Source organism: Tursiops truncatus, chromosome 12, assembly GCF_011762595.2.
Source record: "Tursiops truncatus isolate mTurTru1 chromosome 12, mTurTru1.mat.Y, whole genome shotgun sequence".
Taxonomy (NCBI): Eukaryota; Metazoa; Chordata; class Mammalia; order Artiodactyla; family Delphinidae; genus Tursiops; species Tursiops truncatus.
Window position 1 is genome coordinate 9,047,592 of NC_047045.1, and position 19,954 is coordinate 9,067,545.

General features: G+C 43.1%; 1 protein-coding gene across 3 annotated transcripts in view; it reads left to right on the plus strand.

Moving 5' to 3' along the window:
- The first annotated feature begins 2,285 nt into the window (after nucleotides 1–2,285).
- The window catches only part of RIMS1 (regulating synaptic membrane exocytosis 1), a 479,788-nt gene continuing 462,119 nt past the window's right edge, over nucleotides 2,286–19,954 (plus strand). For all 3 annotated transcript variants that reach the window (XM_019929180.3, XM_033867445.2, XM_073789345.1), the window contains exon 1: nucleotides 2,286–2,466. In XM_019929180.3, coding sequence (XP_019784739.1) covers nucleotides 2,303–2,466 — 164 coding nt within the window. In that variant the 5' untranslated portion in view covers nucleotides 2,286–2,302. The remainder of the gene's footprint in view (nucleotides 2,467–19,954) is intronic.

Genomic DNA, 19,954 nt, shown 5'->3' on the forward strand with positions numbered 1-19,954 from the left:
ATAGTGATAATTTCTTAAAAATGAAGAAAAGATATTGATTAGAGTGTTTTCATCAATTTCTTAATTAGAGGAAAAAGGAAATCTGGCTAGGCGGAAACACTTACGAAAAAGGACTGGAAATTTCAGTGGACTATGTGTTTATTTCAGAGACATCCTCAGAATCGACATGGCTACCAAAGAGCTAGGCCAATGTTAAGCTGTGCAAATAAAAACAATGATTATAAGGCAGTTACTAAGTGCCAGGCACTGTTCTCAGTTCTTTCCGTGTATTCTTGATACCACTAATCAGGAAGGCTAGTGAAAAAAAACCCAGTGTGTCCAAAGGCAGGTGACCGGAATGGCCAGAATTTGAAATCATGCTACAGGGTTACTGGTTGGGTAAACTGGGAAGCTTTACTCTGGAGAAAATTGAAGGCCATATGATGGCCGTCTCAAGGAGTTGAAAGATTTTCAGGTAGGAGGGGCCTTTAGACATAGGGATAAAATTGAGTGGTAGTGAGCCTTCCATTACTGACATTATTCACATGGATGTGTCCAGGTAGAAGCAACACCCACATTCAGCAGGTGGTCACGTAATTAAGCTCTTAAATTTTTTAAACTTGAAGACTTTAGGGGCTTCCCTGTTGGCGCAGTCGTTGAGAGTCCGCCTGCTGATGCAGGGGACATGGGTTCGTGCCCCGGTCCGGGAAGATCCCACATGCTGCGGAGCGGCTGGGCCCATGAGCCATGGCCGCTGGGCCTGCGCGTCCGGAGCCTGTGCTCCGCAACGGGAGAGGCCACAACAGTGAGAGGCCCGCGTACCACACACACACACAAAAAAACTTGAAGATTTTAGGATTTTTTAGGATTCATAAATATCATCCTTATCTTCTTTATTAACAAAGTTAGGTTTGGAGGGAAAAAAATCAATGCTAGATCCTTCCTGGAATTATAGAAAGAATTCTGCAGGAGAGAAACATATCAATTTTTCTCATCACCATTGTGAAGAGAAATTTTTGTTCGATTTGAACTCTTCTCTAGATTGATTCTTTTATAAGTATATTAGCAAAATTCAGTCTCCAGGTTTGAAAGCTGATAACATTAACTGTTTTGAAAGGATTGTCTATTTATTTTTGCCTTTACCAGCGAGAGGAGCTCATCCTTAATGCTTATCATTGGGCCAGGCATTAAGCAGAAGCTCATTACAGTAGGCTGCGGTGTGTTTGTTCATTTGTTTGTTTGTTTTTTAATCTGGGATCAGTGTTTCTTGAGAAGTACCTACAGCGGCTAAGAAGTGAGTGCGTGGTGGTAGCGGAGCATCATTAGAGGAATTAGAGTAGATAATCCATTTGCAAGCAGCAGAGAAGTGCGATTATGTGATGCGATGGGCGACCAAGAGCCCAAAATGACAAATTAAAGATTTGCCGTGCTGTGGGGTCTCTGGAGGGGCAATTCAGATACATTGCAGAGCAGTCCTACTGAGGACGGGTCAAGAAAGACTGTGTACAATGGACCCAGAAAATCCAGGCTGTTGGAGGGGTGTGTGTGCAGCAAAATTATGTTAAAAGCCACATCGTTGTGGCTACGAACACTTGACCACTACATGAGAAGGATACGGTGGAAGGGGGGAAATGCATGCAGAGGGTGTTCCGTCCTGTTTAGAACATCGAGGGTGCTCCGATAATACTAAGGCTCCACGATGAAGATGGAGCGAGGATGATGATGATTAATGCAACCCGTGGAAAAATAGGGCTGGCGAGGCTGACAGAGACGGGGGACCCGGCGAGGTAGGATGAGTCACGGGTGAGGGTACCTGGGCTGGAGCGCGCGGGGGCGGAGGGGCGCGGGACTGGGACCGGGAGTGGGCGGGTGGGCGCCGTGGGCGGGGCGGCTCCGGGCCGAGCGGCTGGGCTGGCGGCCGTGTCTGCGAGCGCAGCAGCATCACCGGAGCCGAGCCGCGAGACTCCGCCTAACCGACACCCAAACTCTCCTCCCGCACCGCGGACGGAGGCGGCCGAGCCCGAGCATCCTCGCCCCCCGCGCGCCCGAGCCCGCGCCCCCGCCCCCGCCCCCGCCCGGGAGGCTGGGCTGCGGGAGGCGCCCGGGCGCCCGCGCTTCGCCAGGGCCACCAAAACAAAGGCAGCATCCGGGGCTGGGTGGAGGCGGAGGACCATGACAGCCCGGGCTCGCGCGCTCCCCTGCCCCGCCGCCGCCGCCGGGAGGGCTCCGCGGTGAGCCGAGCAGGGGCGCAGCCGCCGGGCGTGCGTCGGAAGGTGCGCCCGCGCCGAGCCCAGGCCAGCCGAGGGGCGGGCAGGCCGCGAAGATGTCCTCGGCCGTGGGGCCCCGCGGTCCCCGCCCGCCCACCGTGCCTCCCCCGATGCCCGAGCTGCCCGACCTGAGCCACCTGACCGAGGAGGAGAGGAACATCATCATGGCAGTGATGGACCGGCAGAAAGAAGAGGAGGAGAAGGAAGAAGCCATGCTCAAGTAAGCCTGCGCGGCCGCGCCATCCGTGCCTCCATCGGGCCGTTCCCCGCCGTCACCCGCTCCTACCGGCTGCGTGCGGGTCAGAGGCGGGCCGGGTGCCGGGTGCGGGCGGAGGCGCCCGCCTGGGGGCCGGGGGCGCGGGGCCGGGGCGGGGAGGCGGGTGGGAGGACAGGTGGCAGGCGGGGATGCGCTGAGCCCTGAGCCGGGAGCCCGGAGAGGACGGCTGGGGACCCAGGTGCCAGGGAGGACTGGGGGGACGGCGCCAGCCGGGGTGGGATGTGCCAGGCTGAAAAGAGCCGATTCCGCCCGCGTGGAAGGAAGGGCCCTGGGCCGGGAGCAGGTGAGGGGCACAGGCTGAGCGGAGGAAGGGGAGGTGGGCGAAGAGCTGCTGGGAATAGCTCTTCTTTCCCTGGAGTTGTCGAGCCGGCTGGGATTGCCCCAGCCGAGGGTGTCAGTATTGGTGTAAGAAAAATGCTTATTGTGAGTGTTCATTTTGCTACTCATTCATCTCACAGCTCGAGGTTGGGTCTTTTTTTTTTTGGGCAGTTGCCATCTTTGGTAACCTGCTTCTTCAGCGTCTCTCTAACCTTTGCTTCGGGGTCTTCTGCACGGAATACCTGTGTGAAGACAGATATTCCTCCCCGTATACAATGCCATTGGCAATGCAAAGTTTTTAATAATGGGAGAAGCTGATGGGGACTCTGGCCTGAACGAAATAGAGCTTCCTCTTTACTGGTTTCCAAGGGAGTTCCAGGGCCTTCTCGTTTCCTGGTGCAAGCCGTACCATAAGGGGACTGATTATTGCACACATCCCCCCTTCTTTAAAGCCCATCAACCCTTCAGGGGATCTCCATCCAGCGCCCAGTTTTCCTGGGTCTGGGGAGGGGACGGGGCTGGTGGCTGGCTAGGCAGGCGCGTGTGACAATGCCCTGCCACCTGCCTTAGTCTCGGGCGAAACTGCTCACAAGGTGCTGGCCTCCCGCCTCCCTCCCATCCCCGTGCAGTGGAGCTGAAGGGGACGTGAACCCTGCCTTGCCCGGACGTGAACCCTGCCTTCCCCGAGAGGTCCTCCTGTATTGGGGAAAGTTTTCAACTTGGCAGTGAGGAAATCTAGAGGCCCTGATGGGGACTTGTGCCTTGGTTCCCCGCGTTAAGGCCAGAAGGTGTATCTGGGGCGGAAGATCGGAGAGAAGAGCCGGAGGGAGCCTGTTGCTTGTGGAGTTACAGCGGAGAGCAAAGGGGGGGGCGGCACCCCCATACCCCAACCCGGGCCCAGCGCACGCCCTCCCGCCTCTCCCCCGCCCACCCTCGGGATGGCCTCCTGAAGAGAAGATGCTGTCACAGGAGGGAAGTTTCCCTCTTCCCCCTTGGGGCAGCAGAGCCTGGCAGCAGAGAGCTGGAGGGGCTGCATCCCCAGCCTGCCGGGTCTCCACTAGCGCAGCTGCAGCCCAGATGGGAGAGGGGGCGTTGAGGGAGAGCAGTGAGGGTTGGTCACAGCACAAGAGGAGAAATCCAGTCATCCCTGCCCTTTTAACGTAGACGCAGAGAGAGGGGCCATTAACTGGGAAGGCCGGAGCTGGCCTGGTTCTCTGAAGAGCAGCAGGTTTCTGGATTCCCTGTTCCTTCTTAGCCAAAAAGCAGGGACTTGAAGCCTGCAGGCGTGCAGGAAGCAGAACCTTGTTAATCCGCTGCCTGTCCCTGGTGGAAGGTCCCTGGCGCTGCAGGCTTCCCCGCGTCTGAGACTGGAAGTAATGCATGGTGTCTGCTGGTGCTGTTGTCTGTCTGTCTGGTTGTCAGTCCGTCTTGTCCTCACCCGTCACAGCCCCCCGCCACCTGTCCCGGACACCTCTTCTGCTGGTCAGGATGCACAGTTTTGCTCCCGTTCCTTTCGGTGTTCACTGCAGACAGCAGGTGGACAGAGGCCTCCAGCAGGCGATGGGACACATGGGCTGCTGCCTGACTGGGAAGGGAAGGCACAGGGCAAGCCAGTGGGCATCTCTCCTCTTCACTGGCTGTTTCAGGGCTGGTGGAGAGAGGGGCTCTAAGTGGGGAAGGGGCAGTTCCAGGAGGGATCAGATCCTACAGGCTTCTATGGACAAATAAAAATGAAGGACACCGTCCAACTGTTGACGTCAAAAGCATCTTTCCCACTGCTGTGGCATGACGGCTCTCCCTGGCACGCACGTGGTGCTCCTTTATTGCAAGGATTCTCTAAATATTGCAGTGTGTGATGCTGCCACACCACAGCCTCTGCAATTGCAGGCCTCGGCACTAACTTTATCAATCAGCCTCCGCTGCTAACGTCTTGGCCTTCTGTGTGGTGGCAGACTGGGGATGTTGTGGAATCCCAGTGTGCTTCCATGGAAGCCTGTCTTGTTGTCCACAAATTAGTGGAACAGAGATGGACTTTTTTCTAGAGGGCAGCTTATGTCTTAAAAACTGGGGACTGTAGGGGTTATTCAGATGACACACCTATATGGGAACTTGATGACACAGAGTCTCGGATGGTGGCCCTTTCTAAACTTTGCATAAAGGTAAACTGGAAAACAGGAGGCTTTTCACAGCCTTTGAAATAATCGTTCAATTGGAGATGAGTTTTGGCGGTAGCACGCGGTCGTTATAGCACATATCTGAGAATTTAGTCCCACAACAGGCCCTGCGAAGCTGAAGTCCTGGTAACTCAGCATTTAGACTTAAAATTCCCCTTGGTCATTACTGCAGAGCCATCGGCTGAGCTCCCTGCTTCCTGTGTGTGCTCTCTGTTCACAATTTGTAAAAACAGGCGCTAGTAGAGAGACGAGAGAAAACTGATGGGCGAACACGCCAAAGAAACGTTATAAGATATCAATTAAAATATACGCGTACAGTTTCATCAGCCTTGGTTGTATATTACTACTTGAATTTGGCCTCGATAATGTCTTTAAATATGTATAAATGGAAAAGGATAATGAAGCTGCTTTCACCTCAAGATTTCAGGAATAATTTTTCTTTGAAATTGTAAGTACTTTGTCCTAAAAATAATTCATTTTGTTGGCAAAGTGCACTGATTTCAAATACCATTGCCATCTAACAAAAAATAGTTGACTCTTGCAAATAATTTCTAATGGTTGATTTAATTCCCTGCAGAAAGAAGGTCTTTCTTCATCTTGGTAGGGTTTTGGGGTGTGTGTGTAGGTGTGTGTAGATGTGTGTAGGTGTGGATGTGAGCGTGTGTTCTAGAAGTCTTTTGAAACCTAACCTCCTCCATGAATACTCCTTCAAGTAACTGTCACCAGACCCCAAGAGCCAGTATATTACATGGGTTGAAAACTGCGTTATCTGGGACCTAAATCAGAGAAGATCTCATTAGATCTAAAATCCTATTTCATTTTTATAAAAGCTTCATAGAGAAAGGAACTATAGAGTAGCAAGACAAGAGAAAACATAGAAGCAGAGACTGAAAACAATAGCTAGTGGCTGGGAATTGAGAACCATGTGGGAATATTTAATAGAATTACTAACATTTATTGAGCATTTACCTCATGCTGGCCATTATTCTAAATGATTATTGAACCAAATGCCAAAGAGTTGAACTGTGTTCAAGTTCAATATATGTATATTTGGATTCTCACAAACAGCTTGTGCAGAAGGTAAGTGGGGTCATATAACCCCCAAATCCTCATCCTGCCCTTAGAGGGTTCCTGGAATACCTTGAACCTACTCACATAATATGGCCCGGCCAGGATTCAAACCCAGACCTTTTATTCCAAGTCCAAGTATCATCCCACATGCTGCACTGTCCTTTTACCAACAAGAAGCCTGTACTTCACCTACCTACTCCTTAGATTAATGTCTGTTCGTCCCTCAGTTTCAGAGGAGGGGTTTGACAGGTTAGGCTGATTCAGAAGATCAGCTGCTGATTCTAGGAGACCCTGGAGCTTCACCCACGCCCTTAATAGAATTTCCCAGTGGATTGAGGGCGAGGGAATTGTCCCCAGTTTGAAGATAATAAAAAGCACAATGGTAAGTCCATTAATGTTGGACCTGAGCATTCGGGGTTCAGATTCTAGTCCTGTCTCTTAAATTGTATACATGTGGGCAAGAAAATTAAACTGGGATTCTAGGAGGTTCTTTTTTTTTCTTACAAATCCTACAATTCATTGTGTGATTTGATTTATAAAGAATATTGACTTTGGAATTCTCCCTCTCGCTTAACAGGGAAGCTCACGCCCACTAGCTCTTCAAACATCTGTAATACCTACTTCCTTTGTGAGAGGAGAGACAAAGTAGAGGGGTAGAACCCTTGCACCGTCAGCTTTTCTATCTCTTTTTTCTCCCTCCAACCAATTATAATATTGTGACCCAAAATGTATCCAGAAGGCTCAGTTAGCAACTGGGAAAAGAAGGAAAGGTAGTTGGGGGCAGCTGGGGTAGAGTGAGGACAGAGTCCCCAGAATGTAGGTTATCATGTTTTCATTGAGGTTTGCCAAGATTTTCATGTCTTACACCCCAAAATATTCTCTCATGTTGCTGAGGCAGAGGTGGGTAAGAAGGGAAAAGAGAAAAAGCAAAGAGTAATTTGAGAAACTGCTAAAGCATGAGCAGGTGTCTACATGTTCCCAGATGCTGTGTTAAGTAGAAAAGTCGGGGAGAGGAAATGTCTAGTCTCCTTCACACCCCTAATGGATAGGGTTACATTTAGGGAAGGTTATCCCAGAACCATTGCAGTTTTCTGCTTTCAACAAAAACCTGTCTTGGTAAATGTGCATGCCCAAATGCTCATGGAGAAAATTCAGAAAAGAGAAGCCTACAAAAAAAAAAAAAAATTGAAAGAAGTAAGGCGTTGTCAAAGAGAATAGAGGGTAAGAAACATAACACTTAGTTCACATTTTTGCCAACCTGTCTTGACTCTCTTTCACCTCTGTTTATTCCTTCTTAACCAGAAGTGAGGGGCACCATTGCTGAGGTAAATAGTTTACTAAGTCTGGAGTAGAATATGGAAACCAGTGTGGGCTCTAGGTGCCCCTGCAGACTTGAATAGAAACATAGCACCTTGGGAGTGTTACTCGCTCAACCGGTCAGATGAGAGAGTGGTTTGAATTTAATCTGCGCGGTAAGAGCCAGCTTCCTGCAAAGATATAAAGTAGCAATTCCTGCAATAATATTACTATCTTCCTACATCTGCAATATGCAGATAGATGAGCTTGCTGTACCATGGATTGTAAAGTTCATTGAACTGCAGTTCATTTATCGTTATGGACTATTTTATATCTTTAAACAACTTCTACATTTTGTCCTGTATGGGAGTTGGGTATTTTCGAGCTGGTCCTGAGAGTTGAACTAAGTTGGCCTGAGGCACGAGGCAACTAAAGTAATAGAACCCAGAACCCACATACGTGGACTCCAAACCTTTAGTGTTCTTATAAGTCTTTCCAAAAGTGCATTAAGCTTTGGCTATTACGGTTTGTTTCCCTCTTCCATTGGGGAAGGGGCTTAACATTTAGGCATTTGGCTGGATACGTTACATGTTTCACTCTGCCCCATATGCTCACCTCTTGAGAGGTCTACCTTGTGACTATTCTATTAGTTTCTGTTAGTGAAATTCCCAGAACTAGCTCAAAGCCTTCCAAACCCTTTCCTTGTGACATTTGATCCTGGAGTGCAGAAACTAAACTAAAGGAGCAAGAAAGATGTCACGTGGCTAGTGGCATTTTCCAGCCTTTTCCCGAGGACTCCAGTCTCCAGGCTCTGCAACGGGCCACAGGTGACTGGCTAACCCCGTGTGCACCTGTGCTCTCTGATCTGACTCATTAGCTGTCAGTGCTTTCGAATGCCTCCGCATCTTTCCTCCACCATGAGGTTCTCTCTTCTCTCTACTATTGTTCTGAATTTTGTATGTTCGGTAGTCTATTTCTAACAAAGTATCATGTGTGATTCAATTCAACAATAAGACCACTGTGTCAGGTATGAGACTTGGGTCAGGAATTGGGCTGTTGGGTAGAGTAAAGAGAGAGTCTTCTGCCTTAGCCCGACATTGGCTTAGTTCCTACCATTTTAAGACTGCCGTGACCAGAAGGGGAGGTGAGCATCAGATAGTTAGATAGAGCAGTGGACTAGATTCTGCTCTTAACACTGACACTTTCTATAGGTGTAAACATCAATAAGTTAACTCATCCGCACCCCAGTTTCTTCCTGTGTAAGGTGAAAGTGATAATGTCTGCCCTTCTAACCTACGAGGCTTTAACATGATGGTAGAGGCACCCTAAACTTCAAAGTGCTGTACCAAGGAAGGGTGGCATTATTAACTTTACTTTGTAAAACTATAGAAGAATCCCCAGAGCATCTTCTCCTGTGACGATTGCAGCTACTAGAGGTCCCGCGGAGATGGGTTCTTGTAGAAGAATCCATCCATCATATCGTGCTAGCAGGGAGGTGTGTTCAGGGCTTCAGCCACCAGGGTGAGAATTTGGCGAAGAGGTCAAAGGTAAAATGAGTCCAGGGTTTGACCTGAGGTTATATTTACTTTCCTTCCCTTTTTCTTTCTTTCTCATTAAATAGCACGTAAATGTCTTTAGCGCAAAAAGCAATGTGGGCAAAGTGATAGAGTTTGAAATACCTAAAAGGCAACCTTAATTCAAAAGTAAGCAGAGAAATTAGCTTAGGGTCATTCCCTCAACTTTTGCTAGAAAAAAATTGGGAGAAACAGACTGATGATTTTAGTGTCACTGGATTTAATAAGTTATTCACTTTAAATTAGCTGAATAAGGGGCCATATACTTGTCCAGTAGTAATTCCTCTTTCATATCAGTTTACTGTTGGGTATGGGTTAGATTGAATCGATTGTACGTGTTGAAGAACTTTTTAAGATTCTGTGCTGGATGTCTCAGGCTTTCTTATGTATATTCTTACACTTTTACTTCAGGTTTATGTACATTTATTTTGATCTAGGTCAGTGTTCTGTGGATGGTGAAAGGGGAATATACTGCAGAATTAACCTTACTTTTTTAAAAATTTATTTTATTGAAGTACAGTTGATTCATAATGTTGCGTTAGTTTCTGTTGTACAGCAAAGTGATTAAGTTTTATATATATATATATATATATATATATATATATATATTCTTTTCCCTTATGGTTTATTACAACATATTGAATATAGTTCCCTGTGTTATACAGTAGGACCTTGTTGTTTATCCATCCTGTAAATAATAGTTTGCATCTGCTAATCCCAACCTCCCAATCCATCCCTTCCCCACCCACCTCCCCCTTGGCAACCCAAAGTCTGTTCTCTATGTCTGTGAGTCTGTTTCTGTTTTGTGAGTAAATGCATTTATATCATATTTTAGATTCAACATATAAGTAATATCATATATTTGTCTTTCTCCTTCTGACTCACTTCACTCAGTATGACAATTTCTAGGTCCATCCATGTTGCTGCAAATGGCATTATTTTATTCTTTTTTATGACTGAGTAATATTCCATGTATATATGTACCTCGTATTCTTTATCCATTCCTCTGTCGATGGACATTTAGGTTGTTTCCATGTCTTGGCTATTGTAAATAGTGCTGCTATGAACATTGGGGTGCAAGTATCTTTTTGAAGTAGTGTTTTGTCTGGGCGTATGCCCATGAGTAGGATTGCTGGATCATATTGTAACTCTATTTTAGTTTTTTGAGAAACCTCCATCCTGTTCTCCATAGTGGCTGCACCAGTTTACGTTCCCACAGTGTAGGAGGGTTCCCTTTTCTCCACACCCTCTCCAGGATTTAGTGTTTGTAGATTTTTTGATGATGCCATTCTGACTGGTATGAGGTGACACCTCATTGTAGTTTTGATTTACATTTTTGCTCTAATAATTAGAGATGTCGAGCATCTTTTCATGTGCCTGTTGGACATCTGTATGTCTTTTTTGGAGAAATGTCTATTTAGGTCTGCAGAATTGACTTTAGATATTCCTTCATCTTTTGCTAACTTGTGAAAACTTCTCGTACATAGAAACATTTATTTAAATAAAAAATAGAATGTTTCAAAAGAAAGTGGCTGTACATGTTGGTTTGCCCAGGACAGTATCTGTTGATGCCACATTTGTGCTGTAATTATGGCTAGTACCCCTTTCTCTCAGTTTTGAATTTCAATCCAGATGATACATTAAATTATCTCCCTTTTTATAAATTTTGCTTTCCCTGAAACAAATTATTCATTTAAAACTTCCGAAAGTTTAAGCAGTTAACTGTCATAAAATATAGCAATTAGTAATTATCAATAAGTAACACAAGCGAGTTGTAGAATCTTGAAAATCATCTTTTGGTAAATGGAAAGGCTTTTGCTGAGAATCATGTGTTATCTTTAATGGATTCTCAGTGGAATGCTACCTTTTATGACAAAGTTGAATTTAAAAGTTCAAAACACTTTTTCAAATAATAGTAACGAGGAATGCAACCTCGTGCAGGGCTCTCTCTCTGAAGATTTTTCTTCGGGCCTTGCAAAGGAGCAGCCTGTGACTTAGAGAAGACATTTAACTGGATTTTAGGATGCAATATTCTGATCATTCTTCTGAAGTTTAGATAGTAAAGTAAGATAATATTACAGAAAGTAATTTCATGCAATTTGAAAGGAAAGTGTTTAATTCAATATTAAAGAAACACAATGAACCAAACAGATATCTTTATGTAGTGTAAATGATAATACCTTGCTAATGATTTACATACTATTTAGTATATATTTTTATATTTCCCATCATTATGTCAGATAATGATTGTCTGGGAGAAGCCATTATATTTACATAGAGAAGGGATGTGAATTGAAAACCAATTAAGGTGTCTGTACTATCATGTAAATGTACTACAGCTTAGCTGCTTTTCATGGACTCTCATGCATGGTCTGCATATTCACACATGGGAACTCCTATATTGATGGAGCTCTCTGTCTGTATTTGCTAGACTTTATGGAGTCTATTCGATTAGCTCCCAACTTACATTTCTGCACGCAAAACATTCTTGATCGATATGTGAGCAGTTTTCTTAATCTAAAGAATATAGAGTTATTTTATTTATTTATTTTTAACATCTTTATTGGAGTATAATTGCTTTATAATGGTGTGTTAGTTTCTGCTTTATAACAAAATGAATCAGCTCTACACATATATATATCCCCATATCTCCTCCTTCTTGCGTCTCCCTCCCACCCTCCCTATCCCACCCCTCTAGGTGGTCACAAACACCAAGCTGATCTCCCTGTGCTATGTGGCTACTTCCCACTAGCTATCTGTTTTACATGTGGTAGTGTATATATGTCCATGCCACTCTCTCACCTTGTCTAGCTTACCCTTCACCCTCCCCGTGTCCTCAAGTCCATTCTCTACATCTGTGTCTTTATTCCTGCCCTGCTCCTAGGTTCTTCAGAACCTTTTTTTTTTCTTTTAGATTCCATATATATGTGTTAGCATGCGATATTTGTTTTTCTCTTTCTGACTTACTTCACTCTGTATGACAGTATCTAGGTCCATCCACCTCACTACAAATAACTCAATTTTGTTTCTTTTTATGGCTGAGTAATATTCCATTGTATATATGTGCCACATCTTCTTTATCCATTCATTGGTCGATGGACACTTAGGTTGCTTCCATGTCCTGGCTATTGTAAATAGAGCTGCTGTGAACATTGTGGCACATGACTCTTTGAATTATGGTTTTCTCAGGGTATATGCCCAATAGTGGGATTGCTGGGTCATATGGTAGTTCTATCTTTAGGTTTTAAGGAACCTCCATACTGTTCTCCATAGAGGCTGTATCAATTTACATACCCGCCAACACTGCAAGAGGGTTCCCTTTTCTCCACACCCTCTCCAGCATTTATTGTTTGTAGACTTTTTGATCATGGCCATTCTGACTGGTGTGAGGTGATACCTCATTGTAGTTTTGATTTACAGTTCTCTAATGATTTGTGATGTTGAGCATCCTTTCACCTGTTTGCTGGCAATCTGTCTGTCTTCTTTGGAGAAATGTCTATTTAGGTCTTCTGCACATTTTTGGATTGGGTTGTTTGCTCTTTTGATATTGAGCTGCATGAGCTGCTTGTAAATTTTGGAGATTAATCCCCTGTCAGTTGCTTCATTTGCAAATATTTTCTCCCATTCTGAGGGTTGTCTTTTGGTCTTGTTTATGGTTTCCTTTGCTGTGCAAAAGCTTTTAAGTTTCATTAGGTCCCATTTGTTTATTTTGTTTTTATTTCCATTTCTGTAGGAGGTGGGTCAAAAAGGATCTTGCTGTGATTTATGTCATAGAGTGTTCTGCCCATGTTTTCCTGTAAGAGTTTTTTAGTGTCTGGCCTTACATTTAGGTCTTTAATCCATTTTGAGTTTATTTTTGTGAATGGTGTTAGTTAATGCTCTAATTTCATTATTTTACATGTAGCTGTCCAGTTTTCCCAGGACCACTTATTGAAGAGGCTGTCATTTCTCCATTGTATATTCTTGCCTCCTTTAACAAAGATAAGGTGACCATATGTGTGTGGGTTTATCTCTGGGCTTTCTATCCTGTTCCATTGATCTATATTTCTGTTTTTGTGCCAGTACCATACTGTCTTGATTATGTAGCTTTGTAGTATAGTCTGAAGAATATAGAGTTATTTCAAAGTTGTAAGTGATCAGTGCACAAGTGTCACATGACACATTATCGTTCTTGTAGTTTAAACATAGCTCTTAACTTGCAAGGAGAAGCTCTTTGGTTAGGTGGCTAGTTGTTCCATTTTTGATTTAGGGGGTTTACATTTTAGAAAAATTAGGCAGATGGTGTTTGTAATATCTATGGAATTCATAAATCAATGTATCAGTTTTCTTTATATATAGGGTAGTATATATATATATACACACATACACATTCAGAAGTTCTGTCCAGGTCAGAAAGATTAGTGTCTTAGTAGAAAGAGATGGAAACAGAAGTAAAGTAACCCAATGGCTTTCCTTTTTTAAAAAAAAATGCTTAGCAGATTTATCTGCCTTAGCTATCTCTGTCTTGTAATATATTGGAGCTTAAGTCTTCTTTCCTAACCTTTTTTTTTCTGAGAAGAAAATGATACATTTTACACTCCAGTGTCTGAAATAAAGGGATATCTATATGAGCTGGCTGATATATTTTCGATATTACATTTTTGATAAGAGTAAAAATTATAAAGAGATCCTACTTTGATATTCTTCAGAATCATCATAACAATTGTCATAAAATGTAATTTGGAAAAATAAAATACCATAAAATCTTCTTACAATTAGGCTGAATATTTCAATTTATGGATGTCTATGTTCCCTAGGCCAAATATAGTGACCTAATATATAGCAGCCTGGAGTAAAAACTTGATACCAGTCTGGAAAAGATAGTATCATCTGAGTATTGTCCCAGACACAGGTATTAGAAAGGGATTTCATGGTATTTGTAGCTGTAATCATCAATGTTGAGTAGAACTATGATTGAAAATCAGTCAGATGGCTTTCTAGTCCTGCCTTCTATAAAGATAGCAAGGTGGAAGATTCCTGGAGTCCCACGTGCAATTAAAAAAAAGCACAGTCCAAATGGATAAACAGCAAGATACTACTGTACAGCAAAGGGAACTATTTTCAATATCCTGTGATAAACCATAATGGAAAAGAATACAAAAAAAGAATGTATATGAGAGAGAGAGAGAGAGAGAGAGCGAGAGAGAGCTCTTCTTGTGCTTCCTTCTATAATTCCATTTCCTTCTGATTTGCCTTCTTCTATGCAGTTTCTAGTCATGGACTCAGTCACACTTATGTGTTTATGATCCCAAGTCTGTGTTACTACATTGGAATTTTCTACTAAATTCTGGATTTGTGTACCTGACCACCTGCTAAATGTCTCCACCTGGATGTCCCATAGGTGCTTCAAGCTGAGTGTTACCCACCATCCATTTCTTGACCTTCTGCTTAAACTTGATGCTTTTCTATAATCCCTGTCTCTGTGGGTAGATCACCATTGCAACTGCTCATTCATTCTGTTGTCAGATTCTTCAGATTCCATCTTCTTTGAATTTCTCCTTTCTCCTCCAATTCCATTGCCTTTACTTGAATGCAGACTCTCATCCCTGCTCCCCTGGATGCCTGCAGTAACCTCCTAATTCCTTTCCCTGACACCAGCCAGACCTCCTCCGGTCCCCACACTGCTGTCGGGGGAACCTCTCTAAAATCCATCTGATCACGTCCCATCAGGAAAACCCCTTTGCTTTCAGAGTAAAGTTTAAACCTCCTAATCTGTAACCTGCATCTCCTCTCAGGGGTCCACACATAGCCTCCTGCCAGTGCCTTAGAGCCTCGTTCCCAAGGCGCCATCGCTGCCCCAGAGCTTGGTGGCTCCACTTGTGCTTTCCTCTCTGTCAGGAGTTTCCTTTTTCTTCATCTACCTCATGCTTACATAGCCTTTCAAATTAGCTCATGACCCCTCATCTGGCACATCTTCCCGGACTTTCCAGATTAACTTTTATGTTTGTCCTCTGTGCACATCTTTTCTGTAACCTTGTTCCCCTGACACTGTCACCTCAGCGTCAGCTCCTGAAAGCAGGGTCATTCTCATTTGTATCTGTCATATGAGCACAGTGCTTGCCATGTGATAGGCTCCTGGATTTTCTAAACAGTGTGTGAGAATGAATGAATCCATCCAGAGGATGTGGAACAGAGGAGTCATCTGAGGCTGCTGGATGGATTCACAGGGTATGAGTAGGTGGCTGGAGTGGGAAGTTTATTCTAACCAGGAGAATTCTATCAGCAGATTCTGAAAGCAAAAAATGAGCTGAGTGTTTTGGCTATTGAGAGAAGCAGGTTGGCCAGAATTTATGAGGAGAACATTCTGGTTGTTAGATATTACAAGGTGAAATTGAAATAGGATTTTCAGATGGTGTGTTGTACTCTTAATTTATCATTCATGGCTTTTGGAAGGACAGCATTCTGAAAGTGCTTGAATGTCAGTGTTGGAGGATGTAAACAATATATTTTAAAAATTAATCCTCTAGACAGACAAGCGTAATGGAAACTTTTCCTTTGAATTAAAACATCATTAACTTCAGGAAGAGTGTAAAGCATAATATGGGTTCTCTGATTTGATGTTCAGAATTAGATTAGACGCTTATGACCGTAAAGTATTATACTGACTATATTTTTAATTAAAAAATGCTCCCTCGTTAAGTCATATTCTAAACGTTTTTTAAGATTGAAGTATAGTTGATTTACAATGTTGTGTTAGTTTCAGGTGTACAGTAAAGTGATTCATTATACATATACATCTATTCTTTTTCAGATTCTTTTCCCTTATAGGTTATAAGGGAATGTTGAGCAGAGTTCCCTGTGCTATACAGTCCTTGTTGATTATCTATTTTATGTATAGTAGTGTGTATATGTTAATCCCAAACTCCTAATTTATCCTTCACCCCCCACTTCCCTTTTGGTAACCATAAGTTTGTTTTCTAGGTCTGTGGGTCTATTTCTGTTTTGTATATAAGTTCATTTGTATCCTTTTTTTAGATTCCACCTGTAAGTGATTATCATATGGTATTTGTTTTTCTCTTTCTGACGTACTTCACTCAGTATGATGATCTCTAGGCCCATCCGTGTTGCTGCAAATGGCATTGTTTCATTCTTTTTTATGGCTAAGTAGTATCCCATTGTATATATATACCACATCTTTATCCATCTTCTTCCAGACTTAAACTCTTTGAAAGCAGGTGTCTTCTTTTACTCATCTTTGTATTCCCATTGCCTAACCTGTGGCTCTTACACAGTGGGACCTCAGCACATGCTGGCTGAACTGAGCTGCACAGTCTGAAGACCCAGGGCACAGAAATACTGGTCTTTCTTTTTTTTTTTTTTTTTAACATCTTTATTGGAGTATAATTGCATTACAATGTTGTGTTAGTTTCTGCTGTATAACAAAGTGAATCAGCTATAGGTATACATATATCCCCATATCTCCTCTCTCTTGCATCTCCCTCCCACCTTCCCTATCCCACCCCTCTAGGTGGTCTCAAAGCACTGAACCGATCTCCCTGGAAGCACTCGTCTTTGACACAAGACAGCTAGACCGAGCTGAGATGGGGATGGGTGGGAGCTTGGAGGCTGCCTGGTCCAGGGCTGGCAAATACCCAGAATGCACAGGCAACTTCCTGAAGATGGAGCAGCGTCGCTGATAAATGCTGGATGCCTCAGAACCTTTCTAGATGGGGCACTCCAAGCCATCAACTGATGAGCGTTGCAATCAAGATAACACACTTTAGCCACTGAAGATTTATTCCAACTCCACTTTTAAGAAGAGAAAACTGAAGCCCAGACATCCTTTCAGCTTTCCATTATTAATTAGTGAGAGAGCTAAGTGTAAGACTTGGGATTTTCTTTCTCCTGGTCCAGTATTTTTTCCACTGTCACACTACCTCCCCACAGTTTGATTTTAGCTACCATCAAATTCAAACAATTAATTTTTTTTCAATTTTGGTTTGACTTACCTGCTCTGTAAGATTACATCCTATTATGGAAAACTCCAAGGCAACCTCTAATTACTTTGTTGATTTTGAATTTGGTTATATTTCATATTAATCAAAATAAGTAGGTCATTTACAGGGATCAGGAAATACTTTATTTAAGGATTCCATTTGCAGTGGTATTTGTTGCAATTATATTTAAGTTGTATCAATACTTCTTAACTGTGATCATTTTATTTTTAATTTTTAATACATCTCTGAAGGAGACAATGTTTTCAATATGCAGTAATTTATTTATGATTCCAAATAGCTTTTCCTACCATGCATTTGAATTACGTACAGATTGAAATCACGTCTTGTTTTTTCACTTAGGAAAGCCAGGTGGTTTTCGTTATTGTGAGAAGAACTTTCCTTGGTTGTCCCTCATTTGGAGGTTCGGCTTCAGCTAGACTGTTGGTCAATGACCCAAAGAAAGAATCAGGGGGATAGGGAAGGGATGGCACCCCACATACAGCTCTGGGAACACTCCCGTCTCACCCATGCACCTGTACATATAAATCTCACACCCATACACCTGAAAACTAAAGTGTTCTTTCTGTAAAGTCTTCTTTAAGGAAGCTAATTTTATCTCATTCAGAGAATTCGCATGATCTAGACATGATTTGCTTACTTTTTGTAACCACAACAGTTACTGTGTATTTTGCCCCAGTGGCCGTTCTGGAAGAAGCAGCCCTATCTCCATATGCTCCCACCCTGGCCGTGCTAATTGGACTAAAGACGGACATGATCCAAATCCTCATGATTCATTGGCCAGCCAAGGACTAGTAATGTTCTCTTTCAAAATGGAAATAAGAAACAGTCAGGGGGTCAGGAGAGTGAATGATACCCATTCATTTTTTTCTTGGAACAAAAATGGATTGAGCATTTATTATGTGCCAGATACTGTGCTGAAATTAATACAACTATCCAGAGCCCGTGATCTTTGCAGGAGGAGGTACATTTTACTTAGGTAAAATTAAAATTCCATGTGAAATTAATGTCTCTGATGAATGCAATGCAGGACAATATATGATACTTTGATCAGCGAATATAAAGCAGAGATTCGGATGGAGATCAGGCTGGCCAGGAATGGCTCTCCCTGGAAACGACAGTGGGACCGAGCTAAGGTCTGAGAATGAAGAGGAGTCCGTCAGGCAAATAGGGAGTGAGGTACCCAGCAGGCGAGGAGCACAGAGGGTCCCTGGTGGGAGGCGGAAGGGGTGAGTCTGAAAAAGTGGAAGGAAGCCAGTGTCGTGGAAGAGCAGAAAGGGAGATGGCCTGAGAGGGTCTTGGAAAAATAGGCAAAAGCCTGACAACGTGGGGTCTTCCAGGTCATGGAATAGAGCTTTATCTTTATCCAAAGAACTAAAAGGTTTGGCAGAGAGATATGATATAAGCCTATTAGTATTTTTAAAAGATCATTTTGGCTACAGTATCAAGAACTGATTGGATGAAGGCCCAGGTGTGTGTACAGACCCAGGGGAGGCTATTGCAGAAAACCCGGGTGAGAGATGCGAGGAGCAATGGCTTCTGTGGGGCTGGCAAAATGTTTGGATTGGAGAGAGATTAGGGAAGCAAAAGCCACACGTTTTTCCTTTTCATGGGTTGACTATGAGTAGACTTCTGACTTGTGCCACCAGATTTGGAAAGTATCTGGAGGAAAGGAAGGGAGACCCTGAGTTTGGTCTTGGTCATTTGGCTTCTGCAGGCTAATAGGCTGGGAACTCAGAAGAGAAGATGGCTGGAAATGTAAACTCCCAGTGAAGCATCCCTGCATAGGTGGCAATGAAGCTACTGGTGAGGATGAGTGATGAGATCCAGGAATGAGCCTTAAGGAATCTTCACTTTTCAAAGCTGAAAGAGGGCAGTGACCTTGCAAAGACATTAAAGAGAAAGAAAGGTAGGGTAAAACCCTGGAGACATTGTGTTAAACCAAATAAAAGGGAAGAGAGTATTTCGAGGAGGATAAGACACTCTCACTAGGATGCCTAAAAAAAGAAAAAGACTGGCAGCGTTCAATGCTGAGGAAGAATTTCACCAGAATTCTTATACATTGTCTATGGAAGCGTAGTATGGTAGAACCAGCTTAGAAAAATGTTTGGCAATTTCTTTAAAAATTAAACATGCTTCTACATTATGAGGTAGCAATTCTAGTTATAGAGAGAAATGAAAACATTTATTCACAAAAATTCTTATACAAGAATGTTCATAGCAGCCTTCTTCATAATAGCCCTAAACTGGAGATAGCCCAGATATACATCATCAGAAGAATAAACTTAAAACCTAGCAACTTAAAAACTAACCCAATGTTGTAAAGCAACTATACTCTAATAAAATTTTTTTTAAAAACAGGCAATCAAATATTATTGAACCAATAAATGTAGAAAAGAATAATAATAATAGAGATGTGGCAAGTCATTAATGAATAAAATATATTTTGTTACTTTCCTGGAAAAAAAATAAAAACTATGGTATGTTCACCCAATGAAACACTATCCAGCAATGAACAGGAGTAAACCACTGATACATTAACACTTACGTGAATCTCAGAAACATCACGCAGCGTGGAAAAAGCCAGACACAAAGAGTGCAGACCATATGATTCTATTTCCATGAAGCTGTAGAATAGGTAAAGCTAATCGATGATGTTCGAAACCAGATTGGTTTTCTGTTTTATGGTAGCAGGGGTGAGGGCTGGACAGGAAAGGGATAGGAGGCACTTTTCTGGAGGGAAAGCAATGCTCTATATTTTGATAGGGATGTATATTATACATATGTATGCATTCCTCAGAACCGATCAAACTGTACACTTACGGTCTGTGCATTTCACTGTATGTAAATTATATCTGAATTACTAAAAAACTAATTCTGCTGAGACAGCCAATGCAAGGAAAACTGATAAATAGCTATTCGATTCAATAACAAGGAGATATCACTGGTAACTTTATACATGCACATAGTTGATAAATACATGTAATTAAAATGGGAAAATCTT